Below are 21912 nucleotides of genomic sequence, written 5' to 3'. Positions count from 1 at the left end.
GACATGTGAAGTTTTCTCCAGTGTAGAAGCTGACTTCCATCACAATCCATCATTTGCTAAGCTATGGATTATATTTTAGGCCACATGGCGATGAGCTATCAACCCATCCATCTTTCACCAGGAGTTCTGATACCATTTACAGAACTAAGACAAAGATAATGAGACCTGCCATATACTTGATTCACAATTTACTCACTGGTAACAGTCTCTCTAGTGGCTGAAGCACACCAGCCAATGAACACATGATCCACAATAAACATGTCCATTTAACAGAACCAATAGACTCAGTTAAACAAAATTCCCTCAATTCAAATCATTTTTGCTTTAGCAATATCATAGTTAACTGATGTGCCTTGTGGAGGAGATGGACAGTTACAAAGTTCATTCGTTCAAACACCTGCAACCTCAGGGAAACGCAGTGATGGGTCAGACGGGCCTGCTTTCTACTGAGTTCAGAAAGTAAAGCAAAAGAAGGAAGGGTAATACATGTGTGGAGACTTCAAAAAGTTTGTGGAATGGAATTGGGTGATAATGGATTTTTTCCATGACTTCTTGAGCCCTGCCTCCCCTTGTAGATTTATTGCTTTCTTCCTCATGTCCAAGTTTTTATTGTTCATGTCAGGATTAGCTGCTCAGAATTTATGATGCCTTGGATCCCTGGAGAACTTCATGCTTTGTCAAGCAGAGGGGCATCGAAACAGAAGTTCCTCCAAAGATTGGCACAGTAGCTACAACCATGGGCTCACGCAAAGGGGCCACTTGGAGGATGGCACAGAACTGGACAGTGTTGTCCATTGTACTTAGGGTCCTGATCGGTCAGAACAGACTCAAAGGAAATTAACAACAAGAAGCAGATCGTGCGCAGACAGGCACCATACCGTACCTGGATTTAGCATAGGCCTAATGGGACTAGCAGTTGCCCTGATACTAGTTGCTCCAGTCTGTACTTTGATGACTTTGGGCTAGAAAGGAAGGCGGACTATTTTCTGGATACCTGCAAGGATTTAAGTAGCTGTGTGATTTAATAAGAGAATGCATTTTTGGTTTCTCGAGAAGATGAGCGAAGTGAGCCTTTCTTGCTGAAATCATAAACCATCTCGGTTTTCTTTCACCCTGACCTATTTTCCTGAAAAATAAATTGAGGATGAGGTACACATTGACTTTTCAAATGCTACTCTGCTAGTCGGTGACCAAGTCTATTGCCGACAGCAACTGCTTTTAGATTCACTGCATTCCCCGCCACTTCCTTCTTTGACGTGTTTCTGAACAGAGAGCTACTTCCTTACATCAATTCTGATTTGAGGGCTGATCACCCTAGATTACTTGGGTCAGCTTTGACCTTCTTGAGCTGACTTTTCTAGGGTGTTGAAACATTACACGGGTACAAAGACCCATATTTAAATTTCAATTGCTAGTGAACTGTAATACCCATGTCTACGATATATGGGTGTGGTGTTTAAGAAAGTTACATGGACATATTCAATATACATTGTGTCCTATTTCAAATTTCTCATTTTTTAATAGCTAATGATTTGTGTTTTGATTTCCTGCTCTTTTAAATTCCTAATGAGTATAAAGAGTTGGCAGCAAAATACGTAACACCTTTCGAGAAACAATTGTCTCTTGGATGATAATGGCAGTGAAGTGTTGCAATAGATGCAAGGCACCCCAGTAGAATACCCAATGAGAGAAATCCTTTGGGGTGAGGCAGTGATGATTTACATCGCTAAGAGCAAAGTATGTTTGCTTATGTGAGTAAAGTAAGCACTTTTCAACATTTCGGACCAGTGAGAAGAGCAATTTGTCGCACATAATCACCTGTTTTTGACGGAGAGGGATGCCGAATCTCCTCAATGACGCTTTCCCATGTGTCTGGACGGCCTGGATGAGGTGTCACAGGGCTATCTCTGAAGGCATTTGGCCTTGGCAATGCAATTATATTTCAAATGAAATCCGAGATGCTCTCTCTGTCACGTCTTTGCCATAGGCGTGATGCATGCCAGGAGAGGTGTACCTATCAAGTCGGACCACCCTTGGGTATTTTCTCCATACCACTAATGACCAATCTGAATTGTTGATCTTTATTCATGAAAAGAAGTTCCCTACAGGAAAGTGATAGCTTTATATCCATCGGAACTAAAAGAGATGGTGATCTAGTGTTGATACATATGTGGAGCAGGGATGAAAGGGACAATTCACAGAGAATCCACTCTAAGTTCTATGGTTAGGCTTCATCCTTTATTAGGTAGTAAGTAAAAGACAACTGATGTTTACAACTCCAATTTCAGAGAGACCATATCAACAAAAAGGGTTCCATAGCGAAGTGAGGCAAAAGGGATCCAGTTATTTCTGAGTTTTCTTGTTATGGCTGATGGAGAAAATATGGCTGATTCGTTTGTTCCCAGCAAATCGCTTAGGTGAGTAATGCCTTGTTATCCAGGACTCTGTGTATCCCACAGACTCTGACTTCTCGTGGACTGGCTCATTCACTTTGGTGAAATTAGGGAAGAACAGTTAAAACCACATCATAGTGAGATATTGCATCAATGAACACTACATTTTACAACGAATAGAGGCTCCATCTCAGTTGTACAAGTTCCTGGACAGAGGTTCAGGCTGATTATGACGAACAAACAAAATGCCTGACGGAATGGAAAGAGAAAGCTACCCAAACACACCAGTTAGAAATGTAACTGATAAGCAACAATCCACCCAGTGAATTAGCAAAATCTATAAGTGGCTGAAGGAGAGACATGCTCAAAACCAAGAGTAGAGATATTGGTAAATGCAAAATCACTGGCTACTTTCAAAAACAAAATATAATGCTAACCCACACGTTGAAGTAGAGAGACATTATCTGAATTTCTTTTTACCAGAAAATCCATGAAACACATTTACTTTTTTTTGTATATATATATATATATATATATATATATCCAAAAACTTTAAATATAGGTTTATATGACAAATACCATTAGCTAGATGGTGGAGAAGAACTCCAAAGACCATGTTTCATGTTGAGCACCAAGCACGCTGTGGGTGTTTGTAAATATAGAATGCCAAATGCCAAATACCTCTCTCTCAAACGCATGGTTTCATCTGGAACCTGTGCACCTCTCAAAAGGTTACTACAGTTTAGATAAGGGCTGTGTCAGGAAGGCCATACCTAGACCTTCCTTATATTTTAAATAGTCTTTACAAAACCTTTCCAAAAATATTTTTCTCTAAACCTAAATCATGTATGGTTGATTTGTACACGTTTTGCCACTGTTCTAAGCATGGGTGCTAATGCTCTGATTAACGCAGCAGACTGGCTGCATCGTACCCCATGACATTGACATTTTAGCTTCCTATGGGGAGAAGCAGATAGCCTTTATCACAAATTAAAGGCACAGCTATTTTTATGCCATTTGTTACCAATTGAATGATAACATGTAACACTGGATGGATTATATAATTATTTTGATATAGATTTTCTTTTTATAATTTATTTTTTACTCTTTCTAACATATATACAATATACATATATTTATATATACCCCTGATAAATCTTGTTTGAAAGGTAAAACATCAACTCCTTTCAGCCTTAAGGTGAACATTAAGGCTGTCAATATTCACTCCACCAGAGAAAAGATGGTCGAATGAACCTTCCCAGTATTTGTTTTTAAATGTTATATCCTTGATGTGCAACTAACTCATATTCAATATTATTGTTGCTACTAACATTTACATATATATTAATTGTTTATATCACATCAGTAGGAAATCTAGAAAACAACAAAACCCCACAACATTAGGTTATGCTTAATTTCAGCATCGTACTCAAGGCAGAAACTTTCGCCTAAGAAACAACCCCACTGCTATGATATAAAGGGATATTGTAGAGGTGTGATACTCTGTTTTTGCTGGATATGTGCTAACACGAAAGATAACTGCTTCTTCATCCTCCTAGGTTATGACCAACCGCGATCCACAAAGCAGAAGTGTAGTTACACTGATGTCCTTCTCAATGCCCATGATCCTTGAGCTGATCTGAGTCACAGGTTCACTCCCAACTCCCTATTGCCATTCATACTCCGGGTAGAAAACTAGCATTTTTTTCAATCCATCATCTGTATGACTACTCTCCCATTTCTAAGCTTAGCTCTTTTGTACTGTTCTGACTACATAGTTGTCTCCAAGCTGGGTAGGAAGTGGAAACTATTGATTTTTGGACTGCTTCCTGGCATGAGATAGTTGTTTGTTCTACCTTTTTTGCTATCCTTTAAAATCTAGTGGCATAGATTGAGACACAGCACTATTGTGTTACAAGACATCTACGGCATCTACTGTTGTTGGGCTAAATACCCAGCAACTGATGTCAGCGCAAGAGGGTCAGCACGGGTACGACTATTCACAGTGTTGCTTCTTTTTCTGTTTTTTTTTCTTTTTGCATTATTTGAATCTACAGAGGAAATTGTTCTATATACATTGGAACCAGTGAATGCCCTTAGACAATGTATAGTTGGTTCATAAAGCAGGAAACACAATGCAAGGAAGGTGGGGAAAGGTGCCCAAAAGCACAGTCACAAAGGCTCCAGAAGTTCTAGATGACACTACAAGTCAATGCTGCCGCTCACTTCTAAAACAACCGATGCTCAAGAGGAATGCTTAAATTTTGACCAAATACCATCCCCTCCCTCCCTACCCCAACCCGCCCGTATTTTTTAGTTTTATTTTTAATTTGTTTTTATAATCTTTTCGATTCACTATCAAAAGTCCTGGCTCTTCAGATAGACTTTAAACTATAAATAAACACTGCATAGTTCTCTTTTGTTTTGTTTTCTGTTTTCTGAAGGAAAAAAAATTATTGCAGTACCATTGCTCCCATTTGGAATTCAGTAGGGAGCAAACAGCACAGGAGTGTGGGCGGTCCGAATGGGTCCAGGAGCTGGCCTCAGGAGGGCAGGAGGAAGGGCCGAAGTCTGGAACAACGTGGCTGCAGGGGCGGGCCGGAGACTGAAGGGCGAATTCACTGCCACGGCGGCTGCAGCGGCTGCCGCTGCCAAGGGGTTTGGTAGAATTCGCGGTGCCAATGGCTTTGAAGGTTCTTTTGAAAACACTAATTTTACCTGAAAGAGAGAGTAAAATGGGGTAGAAGAAAGCTCACTGTTCAGTGGATCACCAGAACCCACAATGACAGGCAGTTATTAAAACATAGCAGTTAGCAACGACAAAGGTAAAGTTCAATTTGAACATTGACAATAAAGAGAATGGAAAGTGTAGAACATCTTTCCTTTGGAAGAGCCAGAAGATACCTGCAAATGGCCGACCTGGGATGTTAAAAAGTCCTCCGCAAAGGTACTTGGCAACCTTATTTTATTTGTTTGTTGATGGTTATACTTCCAGAGGAAAGTGTTCATCTTGAGAAAAAATAAAAATATTTAACTCCATCTTCCACACACACACACACACATTAACCATTAAGGAACATATATTTTAAAAGGAACAGATATTTTAAAAGAGGGATTCACTAACACTGTCACTAACACTAGCACACACTCAGTGGTTCTCAACCTGTGGGTCGTGACTCCTTTGGGGGTCTAATGACCCTTTCGCAGGGGTCACCCGATTCATAACTGTAGCAAAATGACAGTGATGCAGTAGCAACAAAAATGAGTTTATGGTTGGGGGGTCGCCACCACATGAGGAGTTGTCAGAAGGATCACGACATGAGGAAGGTTGAGAACCATTGCTCTACAGTGTATCTATAACCTAGGCAGCACAACCATGTTGTTCCTCTTTATGAGGTGTTGATGAAGAGGAAACTTTTAATTCTGCTCGGAATATGGGGTGAAAGAAAACTTGCCCAAAGTTTGACAAGTTCTGCTTACTCTTAGGTACCTCCTCTCAACCTTATTCCACAAAATTCATTCATCATCTGGCAGAAAACATCAATAAGATGACCTTCCTCTTGGAGAGAATGTTCTCATTTATGGTGAAAGCACCATAGGAAGAGTTGGCAGGGAAGATTTAAACGCTACGATTGACACACTGTTGACTAATCTGTTCATTTCAGAGTCATTCACCAAAATGGCAAAGGCAGTAGCCATGCCGGCCAGAGAGACCTCAAAGTGAAGATACTTGTGCTGAAACATCACAGTATCCCAATACAGCCACAGTGGCTTCTGTACAATAGATAAACAGAGCCCCTTCATATACATAAGATCCGATTGATTTAAAATTAGTTGCACTGATCCATACTCCATTCTTACAATAGATGACAGTTTTCTTTTAACAATATTGTAATATGTCAGTAGCATAAAGTAACATCAATTACTAATAGGTTCTATTTTGATTTTAAAATGTACGAGTTAGCACAATTGCAAAAAGAATTCTTAGCTTTTCATGGAGTATTGGAATTCTTTGATGAAAGCTGTCATCATAATTAGAAAATACAAAAAATAAAACATATACCCATAAATTCTAGTGTATTGTGTAAGAAATCTCATAGATTTTCACTAAGATCTACCAAAAAAAAAATCCATGTGAGGACATCATCCTAATATACGCACGAATCTAAAAGGCAGAGGCTGAAGTGAGGAGGGTTTATTTTCACTGATCTAATTTGCCCTAAATAGGGTCATTGGATCGATAACTAACTAAAATAGTATAAGCCATACACTGGAGGCTGGGTTATTCAAAATCCAAAATGGTTGAAGTTCTCAACAATAACACTGCTTTGTCTCTTGAAGGCAATCAGTAGGATGCATTCAGAACTTGATTTTCACTGGCCTTCTTTCTGGTGTTTACTAAGATGAAAATCTGACTCCAGGTGATCATTTACCTGATCTAGAAGAATTAGCCTATTCTCCCTTCTCTACACTCTTTGATAACCATGAGATCAATTAAAAAAGAGAAGATGGTGGACTGTGGCTTGCAAAGTTAACAAAAAAGCAAACAAACCCAAACTCAAGAAAAACAAAATTACCATTATTAGAGAAGATAGATTCTGAAATATACGGTTTGCCATTCCATTCCATTCAGAAACTCTCCCTACCCCCACCCCTCACCCCCGACTACCCCTCCCCCTCAAAAAACAACAAAAAAAATCCCCACAAGTTTAACAGAGAGGGATTTTAAAGACGATTTTCATTTGGGAATCAAGAGTAACACTCACCCCCAGTGGATGTGCTCCCTTCTGCAGTTTGTTGTAAGGACTGTATTTCGGTTTGGGGGGCTTCCCAGCCGCTCTGTCTTTGTGCCTTCTACTGCTGATGTGCTATTGAAAATATGTAAAGAGAACAGGGTTTTTTTTTAAAGTTTGCAAGAGAAACTCTCAGAAAGGAAAAAAATACAATGAAAGGACATGCACTCCCCGGCTCAGATTCGGAGGATTTACGGATATGTATTTTTTAAATAAGTAAGGTCCACAAACCCTGTAAGTTATGTGCACATGCAAACGAAACAACACAATCTGAGGGCAGGGCCTTCAGTTGGCAAAGCACAACTGATCTCTTTGGAAGTCTAACCAGAGTAAGATGAGAGCCATGTGATTAGTCATCCCTTTAGCAGGTGGCAGCAGGATACAGTATAGCACCATGTAATAAAGCACATAAAAGAGTAGCACAGCATAAAATTAGCCATAGCATGTAAATATCTAAATAAGTAAAAATAGCACATTGCAATTTGACCTTTAAAGAGAATCATGACTTTTAAGTGGAAACAAGATGTGATAATCCCCTTCCCACCCACCTTTCAGATACAAGAATAGTAGAAACTACTTTTAGACAATTTCTGAAAGGTCTTAGAAGTCATTACATTAATTTTGTATTCCCTCCGCAATTAAAACAAGTTTAGATACAGAATATCCAGACAGACAAAAGATAGACGAATGGCTTTGTGGGTATATGGATGGATGAGTGGATGGATACTTGGATGGGTGAGAGCAATCTAAGAAAGGGAAGAAAAGCAGTGCGCACACCCCACTGAGAAGGGGCTTATTGTCTATTTGCTTTCCTTCCTGGAGCATTTGCCACCTACCTGTTTGAGTTGGGTTTCTGAGTTGACGTGCACGTCGCAGATTTCACAGTGAAATGTTTTATTTTGCAGACCTGTGTTTCCCTTACTCACGGGTCCTTTTCCTTTCACGCCTGCTCTCGGAAATGCTTTGATGGTTCCACTTCCATTCCGGGCTTCCAGCATGGTTTTGTGCTTAGTGCCTGCCATGAATATTTTAGGTAGAGAGAAAGAAAAGGAGGAGGGAAAAATTCTTAGTTAGGAGGTCTTTCAGAAGCAACATAATCACCAATTGGACGGTTCTATTTAGTTCTATTCTTACAGGAATTATGGGTGAGGTGTGTTCACGGCAGCCTGAGCGATGTTGTCTAACGACCTAATATGTCATTATTAAATTCTTCATCTTTAAAGTAATGTCCCATGTTACGAACAAGCACCATTACTATAGCAACTAAACTCCCAGGTCGTGAGATGAAATTGTCTGGGTGTCAGTTACATATTCCATTTCTTGTAATAAGACCTGGATGATAGCAGAAGAGGGAGGGTGATTTAGTTGTTAAAGACATAGTTGGTGATGAGCAACAAATGTAACCAATTTGAAAACTTTACAGAAGTGGCCCAGATTAAATACCCACTTTCTAAATAATATAAACAAGCATTTGGGGCCCACTTTTTATGTTCTAAGGAGTACTGGGGCCATAGTGGGTGACCTGTTGAGCTCCTAGCTACAAGACCAGCTGCTCCTTGGGACAAAGATGAAGCTGTCTGCTAATGACATAGTTACAGGCTCCGGAACCCGAAGGAGCAGTTGTTTTCTTTTCTAGAGGGCTGCTATAAGTCAGAATAGACTTGAGAGCAGTGGATTTAATTTTGGTGTTGGTTTTAGGTTCTGACAAAAAGAGGAAGAGTATAAAGATCTTAATGATGGTGAAGAAAAGTCACATTAGGATAATAAAAAAAGTAAACAAGGGACTGAAAATAGGGGTTCCATGAAAGGGTAAATAGATGTACTATAAATAAATGCTTCTTTTTAATAACCAATAACGGCATCTTTGAACTCTCACACATTCTTACCAGGGCCTACCATTAGCAACAATTCACGTCACCGAACTTCCAAAAAAAGGAAACAATGGCATTTTCCTCTCACGATTCTTCTAACATTTTCCTGTTGCCCCCAGATGGTCAATGCTACCGATTGTTTCACTCAGTCAGAGGCGTTTGGGTACTCGTGGCTTTCCTGTCATGAAATCATTTTAAGTCATTTCACTTTCCTAATTGTATGTATTAGATTCTGGGTTAGTTCTGATGTTGTAAAGTCACTTTTACCCTCTGATGTTGTAAAGCAACTGTTACTGACAGGAACTGGTGTAAAGTAAATTGATGGGAAAGCTCCCTAGAACGATTGGTGGGACATTCTAGGCCAATGATCATCCCCACCATTTTCAATGATGTCGCTAAGTGCTACTGCCTCTATTTGCACTCACAGTGAGCCCAGGTGACACAGCAGAATTTTTCTGTAGGATTTTCTAGGACATAATCTTGATGGGCGCGGATGGTCAGGTCTTTGTTCAAACCCACTGAGAATTGCACTCTCATTTTCAGTAAAGGTCAATAAATCCATAAGAAGTATTTAAAGTCAAGGATTTCCCTCATTTGAAAGGATTATGACTTTATTGGAACTGATATAAAAATTGTTACAACTTCGACTGGCCAGTTTTCTAATTGTAAAAATATCCATAACAGCTCATGTAGCTGTACCACATTGTTGTCTTGTTCTGTTGAGAAGAAGGAAACTAATTCAGCTCTCACAGGAGGATTTGAGGAAGTTAAATGTGGGTCACAGAACTATTTCATGGTGGGGAGGTAAGGCCTGCATCCACTTTCTTTCGCAAGTCTTCCTTGCCTGATAGTGAGAACAAACAATGTCTACCTCCGAGGAACCATGTGGGGATACGGGTGTCCAAAATTATTTAACCTGTGAGATAATTTTATAAAATGTTACTTTTCTAAGCAGCATCTTTGGTCATACTGAAAAGTGCTTGGGGGGTGGGGGGGACGCAGGTTGGTTTCTGCACGCCTCTTTTGTGAGAGGGATTTTGTTTTCCCGGTGGATGCTGACAGGTCACACAATTGTTTCCACAATAAACAAGTCTTCTTCCATGACCATGGGTTACCTCAGACTATAGTGTCCGATGTGTTGAGAATATGAAAGGCAATTCAAAAGATCTGGCTCAGGGGCAGAGGTTGGAAATCACCAACAAAAAGCTAGATAATGAACCGCTCTCCCAAATAGCTTTGGTAAGCTAAGACCATGCCAGAGTTCCTCGAGAAAGATTAAAAATGGTGTGCGTGTGTGTGCGTGCATGCGCACGCACACACACAGGTATGGATGTGTATATAGACACACGCATTGGGGGGCTTTAAAAAGTTGGAAGAATTCCACCATCTTTTTTTAAAGGGTTTGACCTAGATTTTTGTCCACTCTCTATTAAGTACACATTTCTGCAAGCTTTTTGAAGCCCCTTCATTTGTACACAAAAATACAAAGATAAGTACTGCTGCTGGGGCTTTAGTTCACACATGCCTGGGTTTGTTCCAACTAGCACATGTTTAAATTGGTTGCTGTAACAAGTGGGGTTCTGGACACACACTCTCAGTGAAACACGTGGCTTTGTCTTTTTAGGTGGTCTCCAAACACAGGGTTCATCACAATGGTCCCTTCGGATGGGATCCTCTGGGCTGGTTTAACTGAAGGGAGAGGATGGGTTCAGAGAGTTCCAGTGTCTGTGCTGGAGAGTACAGAGGAGTAATCTTGACAGACTTTTTCAAGGAACACAGGACAATCAGAGGGCTGATGGAACATTTTAAAGAAAATTAAAATCTGTATTAATAATAAAAGGGCAAAGAAGGACAATGCACCTTCTTCTTTTCAGAGAGTAGCCAGGGGTGTCTTAGGAGAATTTTCTGGAAATCCATACCCCACCCATCCAACAGCCCTGAACTTTCCCTGCAGAACTCTTTTGGCCCCAGATCCTCAAATCATATTTACAGGGAACAGAGCTTGAGTCCCTGAAGGCACCAAGACTGCTGTTTGGATAGAAGGCAAATCAAAGGACCCTGTATGCTTTGGGGGGAAGGCTAAGAAATGAAAACATGGCCTTCAGAAATGTAAGAACATAGAGGAAGGGTTTGCCAAGAAACAGTACTTCATATTTTAATATTGTTTCATAAACATTTTATTGCTTTACAGAAATACTTCAGACACACCCTCTTGTGTATGTGTGTATACTATATATGTAAACTACATGCATATCTATATGTGTATATATATGTATATTTATCCAAATTTCTTTAACCAACTGGGTGAGTTTTAAAAATGTTTCCTCATCTACATCCAAGCATTTAGGAAATGTTCATGTTCCTAACATATCATTGTTGTTCACCTCTCAGCAAACTGACTGCCATTAAGTTGATGCTGACTCATAGTCACCGTACTGTGGGTTTCTGAGATTGTAACTGTGCTGCATGATTATTTTAGTGTAAAGTCTCCACAGAAACTCTAGGAAAATAGTGACATATACCCACCGTGTATGTTATACACAGTCACTCACACATAAAAGCATATAGACCCATCATACATTATACATGTGTCTATATAGTATATATGGCATCATTATACATATGGCTAAATATGTAGCAATATTTAGGGGTTAGGGGAGGGAAAAACTTACATAGAAGCACTATGTAAGCTTTGGCTCTGGGTTACTGTTCATCATCAGACATGGTAAAATTTGTCTATAATATAGCCCTTTTGGAAGCAGATTGTCAGTTATAATTCAATAATGATTAGATTGTTTTTATAATATTTTAAAGCCTGAATAGATTATAAAGGTATCTAAATTTCCCTTCAAATACTGTTAAAATTAAGGGGCACATGGTCTAGTACCCTGTTAGACATTTACACTTAAAAAAAAATCATTTCATTAGGGGCTCACACAACTCTTATCACAATCCATGCATACATCAATTGTGTAAAGCACATCTGTACATTCATTGCCCTCATCATTCTCAAAACATTTGCTCTCCACTTAAGCCCTTGGCATCAGCTCCTCATTTCCCCCTCCCTCATGAACCCCTGATAATTTATAAATTATTATTTTGTTATATCTTGTCCTGTCCAACGTCTCCCTTCTCTCACTTTTCTGTTGTCCGTCCCCCAGGGAGAAGGTCACATGTAGATCTTTGAAATCGGTTCCCCCTTTCCAACTCACCCTCCCTCTGCCCTCCTAGTTCTGGTCTAGCCAGACTTGCAAAGTAGGATTGGGATCATGATAGTGGAGGGGAAGGGGAGGAAACATTTAGGGACTAGACGAAAGTTGTATTTTTCATCGTTGCTACATCACATCCTGACTGGCTCATCTCCTCCCCGAGACCCTTTTGTAAGGGATCTCCAGTGGCTACAAATGGGCTTTGGGTCTCCACTCCGCACACCCCCCTCATTCTCTATGGTAAGATTTACACTTTTAAGAAGTAAAATGTGCATTTATCATAAAAACAATGATGATTGAGAGAGCTCATGTTATAACCGCTAATACTTTGCCATGCTGTCCCTTATCTGCACCTCACAGCTGCCCTGCGTGGGTGGTGGTGCTAGTGTCATCCGAGAGGCTTGAAGTCGCTTGTCCGTAGTCACAAAACAGGAGCTACATGAATTGGCTGGCAGGTGGAAAGGGAATTTCTAAACCAGCTGAATTCAGTTATAGATAGATTTCTCATCCCCAAACGGATGGCTCTCAAGTTGATTCCAACACACAGTGGCCCTGGGAGACAGGGCAGAACTGCTAAATAGGCTTTCCAGTGTTGTCATCACTGTAGAAACAAGCCTGCCATATCTTCGCCTCTTAGAGCAATAGACGTGTCCCAATCATCCAACTTTAGGATAACAAACAAATGCTCCCGTCACCACGCCGCCCAGTATTTCTAGACCCCTCACTGCACTTCTGATATTCTGTAATGTTAAAAACAGTATTTTCTCGAGTTGGGTTTTAATTTGCATTTTCACAAATTGTCTTTTTTCCCTGGAATGTTCTCTTACTTCTGGCATAGTGCCAGGAACCACGGTGCTCTAGCATGTCTGTGAGAGGCAGTGGTTTCACCTCTGTTTTCAGCAGCTCACAAGGCTCGGGCCTTGCCCTGCGGTCACACAGAGGGTCAGTCACACCTACACCTTCACACTTTGTGAGTCATCTGCTGTGGAGACAATAGGCAAGAAGTCAGTGGCCTGCTTTCTTCCTTTCCCTTTTAAAAAGCTGACAGGGACTGTGACCTTTGTGTGAAAGCTCACAATTTCTGGAGTGTGAAACCATACCTCAACCATAGTTATAAATACAGAAAATCACAATGCTCTACGAACTACTACTTTTGTTCCTGTTCTGTCTTTCTTTGGTTTTCTTAAAACCTGTGACCTTAGTTACAGTATTGTTTTAATATCTGTACAAGGAGCTCTGGTCATGTAGTGGGTTACACATTTTGGTGATAATTGCAAGGTCAATGGTTTGAAGCCACCAGCTGCTCCGTGAGAGAAAGTCAATGGTTTGAAGCCACCAGCTGCTCCGTGAGAGAAAGTTAAGATTGTCTACTCCTGCAGATATTGTAAGTCATCCACACCCACAAGGGGCAGCTCTCCTGTGTCCTACTAGGCTGCTAGGAGTCATAATCAGCTTGATGGCCATTGAGAGAGAAAATTAATATCTATAAAAATCAAATTGACATGAGAAGAAGGAATTGTTAGCCTTTCACTTTAATCTTCATGGTCTTGCATTTTCTTATTTTTTTAAAGGTGGTTTTGAACATAGATGCTGGCATAAAATTGAGGGGGGTGACCAAGAAAATTGGAAAATAACTTGTTAAGAATTAAAGAAATCATGTACTTTTGGAAAGTACTCAACAGTTAAGCAAAAAGTTTGGTGATCTGAACCATGCCATAAAAAAAAGGCTTGCAGGTTTGCTGCTGTACAGGCCGTCAACTAGAAAACCAAATAGGCAGTGAGACTGGGCAGTTCTACTCTGCCACTTGGTCATGATGAGGCAGAAGTCAACTTCAACCACCACCACCAGAGGTTCAAAATTATTGGTGGGGGTGGTTCTGCTGAGTTTCACTTACATTAAAGCAGCCCATTGGAATTCTTTACATGCGGGTGAATAGCATATGCTTGATGGAAGATTATTCATAGCACTCTCCATTATGAAGTCAGCCTTTGAGATCCAGTCAGCTACCAGTTTCGTTTCATAAGTTTGTTCATAACAGCTTGCAATCGTTTGAGCTGCTCGGGCTATAGTTTGTGCATCAAATCCCTGTGGAATTATAGATTTTTGAATGCATAGAGTACATTAGAAATAAAAAACGATAGCATGGTGATTGTGAAGATGAAGGAATGGAATTTACTTCTGTCATTCCTACAAGATCACTGGAAGGTTTTGTGTTTAAAATTAAACAGGGAAACACTGTGAGCCGTGAGAAAGATATTTTTGCAAAATTTAAAGCCAAGTGCGTAATCTTTAATATTGTTTAGTTTGGAAAACTATATGTTTCTGTCCTTAAGCAGGAATTGTATTCAGACTTTAAAATTAGTATTTGTATTCAAACCAAAGATTTAATGAATCAAATAATAATTCTAATAACTATTACTAAAAAACTATGTTGCCATACCCTAGAGGGAGCTTCTAAAAATGATCAGGTCTGTGGAGAGTTTAGGAACTAAGGTGTGTTGGTGTACAGCGGGGTGTGTATGATTTCCCTGCAGAGTGGAGGGTAGGGTTGTTTTGTGTTGCTCCATCTCCAGGTGACCCTATCCCCTAACAGAGTCAGAACCTTGCATAGAATCTATGCGCATAGATTTTAGAATGAAGCCTCTCTTTGGATTCCATCAACTTACTAAGAAAAGCTAAACTCCCTCCTTACACATTTCCCAACATCTGACCCAAACCTACTAATCGAAACTTATTCCATATATACTTGTCCTTGGACCAGTTCTCTTGGCTTCTCCATCCTGGTTCTACATCAGTGCCACTCTGAGACTTCTACATCCTATCTTGCAGCTACCTGGAACCTCTTTGTCCCTGATTCTCATGTGTCGGTTTACTTCTGGTCATTCACTTATTGACTTAAACTCTGTTGCATCCACCAGTCTTTTGTCATTTTTTTGCACAATTTTTTCAAGTCTAATGCCTCTTTCCTCACTAGACTGAAAACTCACTTATCCCGTTCAACACTAGTTCTCAAGGGTTTGGTACACATATATTTGGTGAGTGAATGGTTAAATCTGATTTTCTGATTCTGTAAAAGGGAAACGTCACAGCCTAAGTTAATTCTGCTACATGGATAAATCTCTTACTGCAAATCTCCTGGGTGATAGCATTTCTAAGATGAGTTGGGAAATGGAGTGGCGTGTTTGTTTTAGAGGGCCGTTTCTAAGAGCTTTTTCAAGAGCACATGTCTAACATGAGAACTATTAGTTCTCTGTCCGGATTCCCTCAAACATTTTAGTCCTTATAACCCAAGTTCAAACCGACTTCCCCGGGCTTTGTGTGGCTATCAAAGCCCGCTCTGCCATCTAAACAGCAGGTCAGAAAGGCTAGGGGCATGATGCTCCCAAGAGTGGTCCTCCACTAAGGACTGATGTGAGTTGATGGCAGCTGGTAGTTACACACTCTCTCAGTATCTCCTCTTGGATGGGATCACATGGAGATGTACTGCTCCTTGTCTCCCATCATTTCCTCAGTAGGATTTCCCTGCAGCTTGTAACCCACAGTGGTCACTGGATAAATGCTGCGTCCTACATTGGCTTCCCTCCTTCCTCGATTCACTTTTCCACTCCCTTTGCCGGTTTCTTTGGCTTCCTCAAAAAAGCCATGTGCACTCAGAGGCTGTCATCAGAGGTTGCTTTGAAGGAACTCTAAAGAAAACATACCACCGTGCTCCAGTGTCCAACACTAGAACCCAAACTCCAATTTAGAGACAGAAGCGTGAACACACACAGAGCTTCTTCTACACTTGCCCCATTAGTTTCTCCCTATTGGGCCTTGAGGGAGAAAATACAGAAAAATGTGCAAGAGGCAGCTGCTTGGGCACAGGAAGGATTTTTCAAGTATATTCATCTCTAGTTTTAGAGGAAGCCCCAGACACAATGAGCCTCCCGCCACTGTTAGAGGGAGAGATAACAGGGCTCAAACAGTGTCAGCAAGAGCAGTCACAGGAGCATCCACGTGCACATCGCTGCTGCTGCTGCTGCTTTGCCACTTTCTGTCCTACACACACAACATGTCTCTAATGCAGGAAGATAACCACTAAGCCAAGTCATTGCTGCCGAGTCCATTCTGACTCAGAGAAGGTGGAACTGCTCCTTTGGGTTTCCAAGATGTACCTCTGTGTGGGGGCAGGAAACTTTAGCTTATCCTCCGGAACAACAGATGAGTTTGAAATGCTGACCTTGCAGTTAGCTCTGCCCAAGTGCTGACATATTATGCTGCCAGGACATCTTGAGGGGTACCATAAACCAAACTCGCTGCCATTGAGTTGATTCCAACTCAGCAGCCTATTTCCAAGGCTGTGCCTCTCTTCAGGTAAGCAAAGGTGCATCTTTCTTCCTAGGAGAGGATGGTGGTCTCAAACTGCTGACCTTGTAGTTAGTAGACACATGTGTAACCACTACACCAGCAGGGCTCCTTGTAAAGGAAACAACAGGTATGTGGATATCTATAGATTGGAAAGAAGGGGAGTGTTCTAATCTCCAAGTAGGCTGAAAGGTGGGGGCGAATATGTCACCTATCAAGGAAGTCAAGTCAAGTCAACAACCAGAGGTAGTTTATTATGGCAACCTGGCCAATAAACACATGTGAACATACCCAGACTAATACACAACCAACCACTCAGTTCCTAAACCTTCAGATGCCATCATGAGAACTGTTACACCAATATGAGACTCTTCTCTTTTTATCTCCCCAAACTACCATTTCCCATGTCTCAGACACAATCAATAAGAATCTGCAGGTGAATCTATAGTTAAAGTTTCATACGTACTTGTGATGCACAAACCCATCAGACCCAAACAAGAAAGAAGTTTGCCTGGTGTGCTACAACCAACAGCTCCTCATTTGCTTCTTTTTCAGAAGTTTCTGACTAGAAGTAAGAATGACATCCAAATTCTTGATAAAGAAACGTCAGCTTCAAAGGGCATAGTTTTGTTATCTGTCAAATATAAGGCCTGAGGTTGACTGTTTCTTTGCCACTAGGCGGAATGGTCAAGTAGTCTTAAAACATAAGTGGGTGCCCACTGAGGTTCATGACCTCCTGAGCATCTTACGTTCAGGGAAAATCTATTGAGGAAATCCGTGGCAGATCTAGCATTGATTGAGGCCAGATGGTTTTCTTTATTTCTTCGCTCTGGAACTCAGGAACTTTCCCTGACTGCAAATAATGCTGTAAGCAGGAGGAAGCTAGATGCTGAAAAGAATTGTTCTCCATCTGCAATTGCTCCCTTCAGGTTTTGGCATCAGTACTTAACCAGTGTAGCTAAGGGATCGGCCCGTGACTCAGTCAACGTACAGCTGTAATATTAACGCAGGGTATGACTGACAACTGATCCTTTTTCTATTGTGATTGCTGACGGACTTCTGGCAATGAACCCAGTCTTTGAAAGAGAAATTGATCTTACGCCAAAATGTTGGATATAATATGGGACATATGTGTATATATAGATATCATAAGAGAGAAAGATGGAGAATGGACAGCTACATAGGGCTAACATATTTAGGGAAAGCATGTCATCCTGGGTTAGCCATACTTCCATTTTGCTTTATTAAAGTGTTAATGTTCAAGTCAGACAGACACGGGTTGGAACCATGACTTTCATTTAATTAGTCCTGTGCTTTCTCAAAAATGAAATGAAAATAGTATATTTAGGTCACCGGGAAGCGTAAATAAGAGGTGGCCTACAGATATCACCACTCAGTGGCCGCAAAGAGTAGGCACTTGTTAAAGTTGCGTGACTCGGGTCCTATGGAGCCAGACAACAGTAGTTGGTATACAAACCACACCAAGGGGCGCTCACCAATAGGCCGTGGAGTGATGCCACTACATGATGCAGCCATATTGTGGCCACGGCTGTAGGAAACGTCATTTACAAGTCAATGCATGAACCTAGATTAAAAAAGTCATATACATGCAGAGCATATATCTTTGTATTATGTTCACTTTATCTCCCATCATGTTTTCCAAACACGCATACATACCCTCAGACATAACTCGGACTGAAAACGCCAGAAACCTCTCCTACACCCCACTCCCCACACCATAAATAACATTCTGCCGTCATTTTTATTTTTTAATAGTTAATGGATCCCAAGTAACCATTGCTAGTTTTCTGCCGCCCCTTTGCCCCCTGCTGCAAAAGATCGCATGTATTTGGTGCCAGATAATCACAGCGCCGTGGAGAGAGAAAAGAAATCACTGCGTCTCACCGCTGTTGTGTGCCTCCAGCTGCGAGGCGGAGTTGACAGCCACCTTGCACAGCGAGCAGTACAGCAGCCGTTTCGCCTTTTCTTCTTCGGTCTCTGTGGAAGGGCAGGAGCTGTTGCCAGCGGCTGTCGTGGGGCTCTTCTCCACTTTCGAGGCCACCTCTGTTGTCATGACACTGCTTTTGCGAATTTCCACAGTCGTCGACGTGGATATTGCTGGTGTCCCTGCGGTACTGTCTGCATTCAAAAATAGCATAAGAAAGAAGAAGGAAAAAGCCAATGGTTTTATCGTTCCCTATTTGGAAATGTGTCCTTACATCCTGCTAATGATAAGAGCAGCCACCAATTGCTGCTTGTCAAGGATGGGTGTCCATCATCCCGTGTGGATATTTGCATAGGTGATCACGTTTCATTTCCTTTATAGACCAAACATTCAGGCCATCTGAGGAAATACACTTCTATGTTCATGTTCTAGTCACACTTACATACTTTAAAAATATTTTGTTGTAAGCAAAGGGATTGGATAAAATATAATGTAGTATACTCTCTAGCTATATATATTTCTATACTGATGACTTTAAAAATTAAAATAGAGGATGCATATGCTTAAGGTAGTTTGTTACTTGCCTCTCAGTTTTCTTTCAATAGTTATTTAATTGAAAAAATACTGATCTATTTGTATTTATTTGTACAGATTAAATGTAACCCAATGCCATATGGCTTTACCCAGATCAGGAATTCACGAAGTCATCATCCTTATTTACAAAGTTGCATGTTTAGTGTCAGGTACATCAGTATCCAAATAAGCAAAATTCGAGTTGAGCATATTTACAAAATGCGTCCTTTGTCCCTGACTGTGCCGGTGGAGGGGGGGTGGGGTTGTAAGATGAGTATTAAAACAACAACAATCCCCATACTGCTCTCACTATGTTAATGCCACATCCTTTCCCGAGTTCAAGTTTGATGACCATGAAACTGAGGATGCATGATCACCCTACAAGTCTGCCAGATCAAAAGTCTGATTCGAAATCTGGAGCGATCACCCTCCACTGTGAAATGGCCCAGGATTGCCTTCCCATGTGGACCCACAGTTCTGCCCCTAATGATCACACATAGGGTGTCACATAGATTGAAAGTGAGTTCTATGCTCATGTCTTAGCTACACTTGTGTTTCTCAGTGTGTGTGTGAGAGACTAGTTCTTGAATTCATGTTCAAACTATTTCTAGGTTGCCTTTCTGAGCTACTCAGGACTGTTTCTCATCCCACATGCTGCTAAAAAAAAACTCAAACTCGTTGCCATCGAGTAGATGCCGACTCAGCAAACTTTTAGGTCAAGGAAAAACTACCCCTGAGAACTTCCAAGATTATTAACTATCGATGAGTCTAAAAAGCCCCATCTATTTTCTGGGGCAGGGGCTGGTGGTTTCGAACGCAGGACCTTGTAGAGTGTGATCTAACACATAGCGACTACATCACAAGGGTTCCTTACTCTGAATGCCACATTAAACACTTCAGGAAAACGTGGATTGGGCAGGGGGTATCAAGAGCCGTGGTCTGCCTACAATACAGTGTGTTTGTTTGTCTGAGTGCTTAATTCTCCTAGCCCTTATCATCCAGAGTTCATTATTGCTAGAAGTTGTTTTTCAACATAGATATCTCCTTTTAGGAAGGGAGAGAGTAGGAAATCTAAGTGAGACGCCCCCGCACACATACACATGCGCCATTTTTTCCTTGCTTGCTCCTTTACTAAATATGGCATCAAGTGCTCTAGTCGATAAGAAGAGAAATGGGATATTGCTGAGGGCTATTTTATAAGATGATCCATCAGGATCTTATTACAGTTGCCTGACACTGCACACACTAGTGGTCACTAATTTAGTGACTATGATCAAGTAAATATCCTGCAGTCTCATGTAAAACATATACCAATCATGTAAAAAGATGTATACTGGCTACAAGGGGGGGATAGTGGAATAAAATTAATACCACATTCTTCCATAATTCATGTGTCCGCTTGAATGCTGAAAAACCTGATTCCTGATTAATTTGTAACTCACCACAAAGGGACCAGTCTAAAATGTCAAGTATAGGCAGAAAGTATCTCTGAGAATCCAGAAATTTAAAGAAAAAAAGAAAAGACTATTTTAAGATGGCCCACTAGCTTTCTATAAATCAGGAACAATTGTTTACATATATGTGCTTGTGCATAATTAGTAAATGGTCAGATAATTTACTAAGTGACTTACATAATTTTGTTTTATCTATGAACAACCTGTGTAAATGGGAAATTAAGTAAAAGTCCTAAGATCACGAAAATAGTATTTTACAAGCAGGAGCAAAGCATTTCATGGAATAAAGAAATCTGAGATTTGGGAGAAAACACAAAAATTTGTGAATAATACTCATTTATATGACTATGATTTTCCAAGTAAGATCATAATCAAGATCATAAAACGTGAAAACCACTAAACTATTCTCACAAACAGTTCAATGGGGAGTGACGAGGATAAATTAAACATGATATTGTTTTAAACATGCAACCCCACAGGGAAGCCAGAATAAGTGGTGTACATTTCATTGAAATCTATCATGGTAAGAATATCTTAATCCAACAACTCCTCCCCTGACTGACAATGCTTATTTTATGGTTTAAACTAGAAAGTGTACATAGCATGGTTATCCTAAACTAATTTTTCTATTTACAGTGAAATTTGTTAACAAAAGTATAGAATAATCCCCATGCCAGCTAACTTAGTCTCCTTTATGATCTCAGAGGATAATGTATATTTATACTAAAAATGCCGCCAGATTAAAGACATCAAATTGTCTTTGCCCTGGGGTTTAGTAAAGTGTTAATATCTGAAAAGCAAGTCCCAAGCATGAGACAGACTTAAAGGAATTAACATCCAAATGCTCAACGGAAGTCCTCCTATGTTGTAGCCCACTGATATGAGCAGTTTTATTTTTACTTTGAAATCTAATGTACAGATCTTGGCTCAGTGAATGGGCGATGACTATTCATTTATAACAAGATATTAAGGAGGCCTTTTGCTTTTAAAACAAATGGTTAGGTAAATATATATATATATATATTATATTTATATTATATTATATTTATTACATATTATTCTGTATTCAAACAGAATCATTAATTGTACAGAAGAATCACATATGTACAAAAGCAATTTCTCTTAATATACCTTAAACTGTTCATTACTTATAATTCTTATCCAACCCATTAAAATGGAATATCAGATCAGTGATCACATCGATAATATGAAACCTTGATATATGTGATGAAAATGTTCCTTAACCTCCATGGCCTACCTCTCCCAAACCCATAATTCTTGCCAACTCATGAATGAAACATCATGAGTAAAACAAGCAAACAGTACTTT

General features: G+C 40.3%; 1 protein-coding gene across 2 annotated transcripts in view; it reads right to left on the bottom strand.

Moving 5' to 3' along the window:
- Positions 1–4699: 4699 nt before the first annotated feature.
- The window catches only part of ZNF385D (zinc finger protein 385D), a 362344-nt gene continuing 345131 nt past the window's right edge, over positions 4700–21912 (bottom strand). The window contains exons 5-9 of one of the 2 annotated variants that reach the window (XM_075548950.1): positions 18517–18750; positions 8023–8201; positions 7160–7261; positions 5298–5402; positions 4700–5111 (exon numbers count right to left, since the gene is read on the bottom strand). In XM_075548950.1, the coding sequence (XP_075405065.1) occupies positions 4878–5111; positions 5298–5402; positions 7160–7261; positions 8023–8201; positions 18517–18750 (854 nt within the window). In that variant the 3' untranslated portion in view covers positions 4700–4877. The remainder of the gene's footprint in view (positions 5112–5297; positions 5403–7159; positions 7262–8022; positions 8202–18516; positions 18751–21912) is intronic. The other variant, XM_075548951.1, reaches the window with a different exon arrangement.

The sequence above is a fragment of the Tenrec ecaudatus genome, chromosome 4 (assembly GCF_050624435.1).
Source record: "Tenrec ecaudatus isolate mTenEca1 chromosome 4, mTenEca1.hap1, whole genome shotgun sequence".
Lineage (NCBI taxonomy): Eukaryota > Metazoa > Chordata > Mammalia > Afrosoricida > Tenrecidae > Tenrec > Tenrec ecaudatus.
The sequence above is the reverse complement of the archived record's forward strand: the minus strand, read 5'-3'. Positions and strand labels throughout refer to the sequence as shown.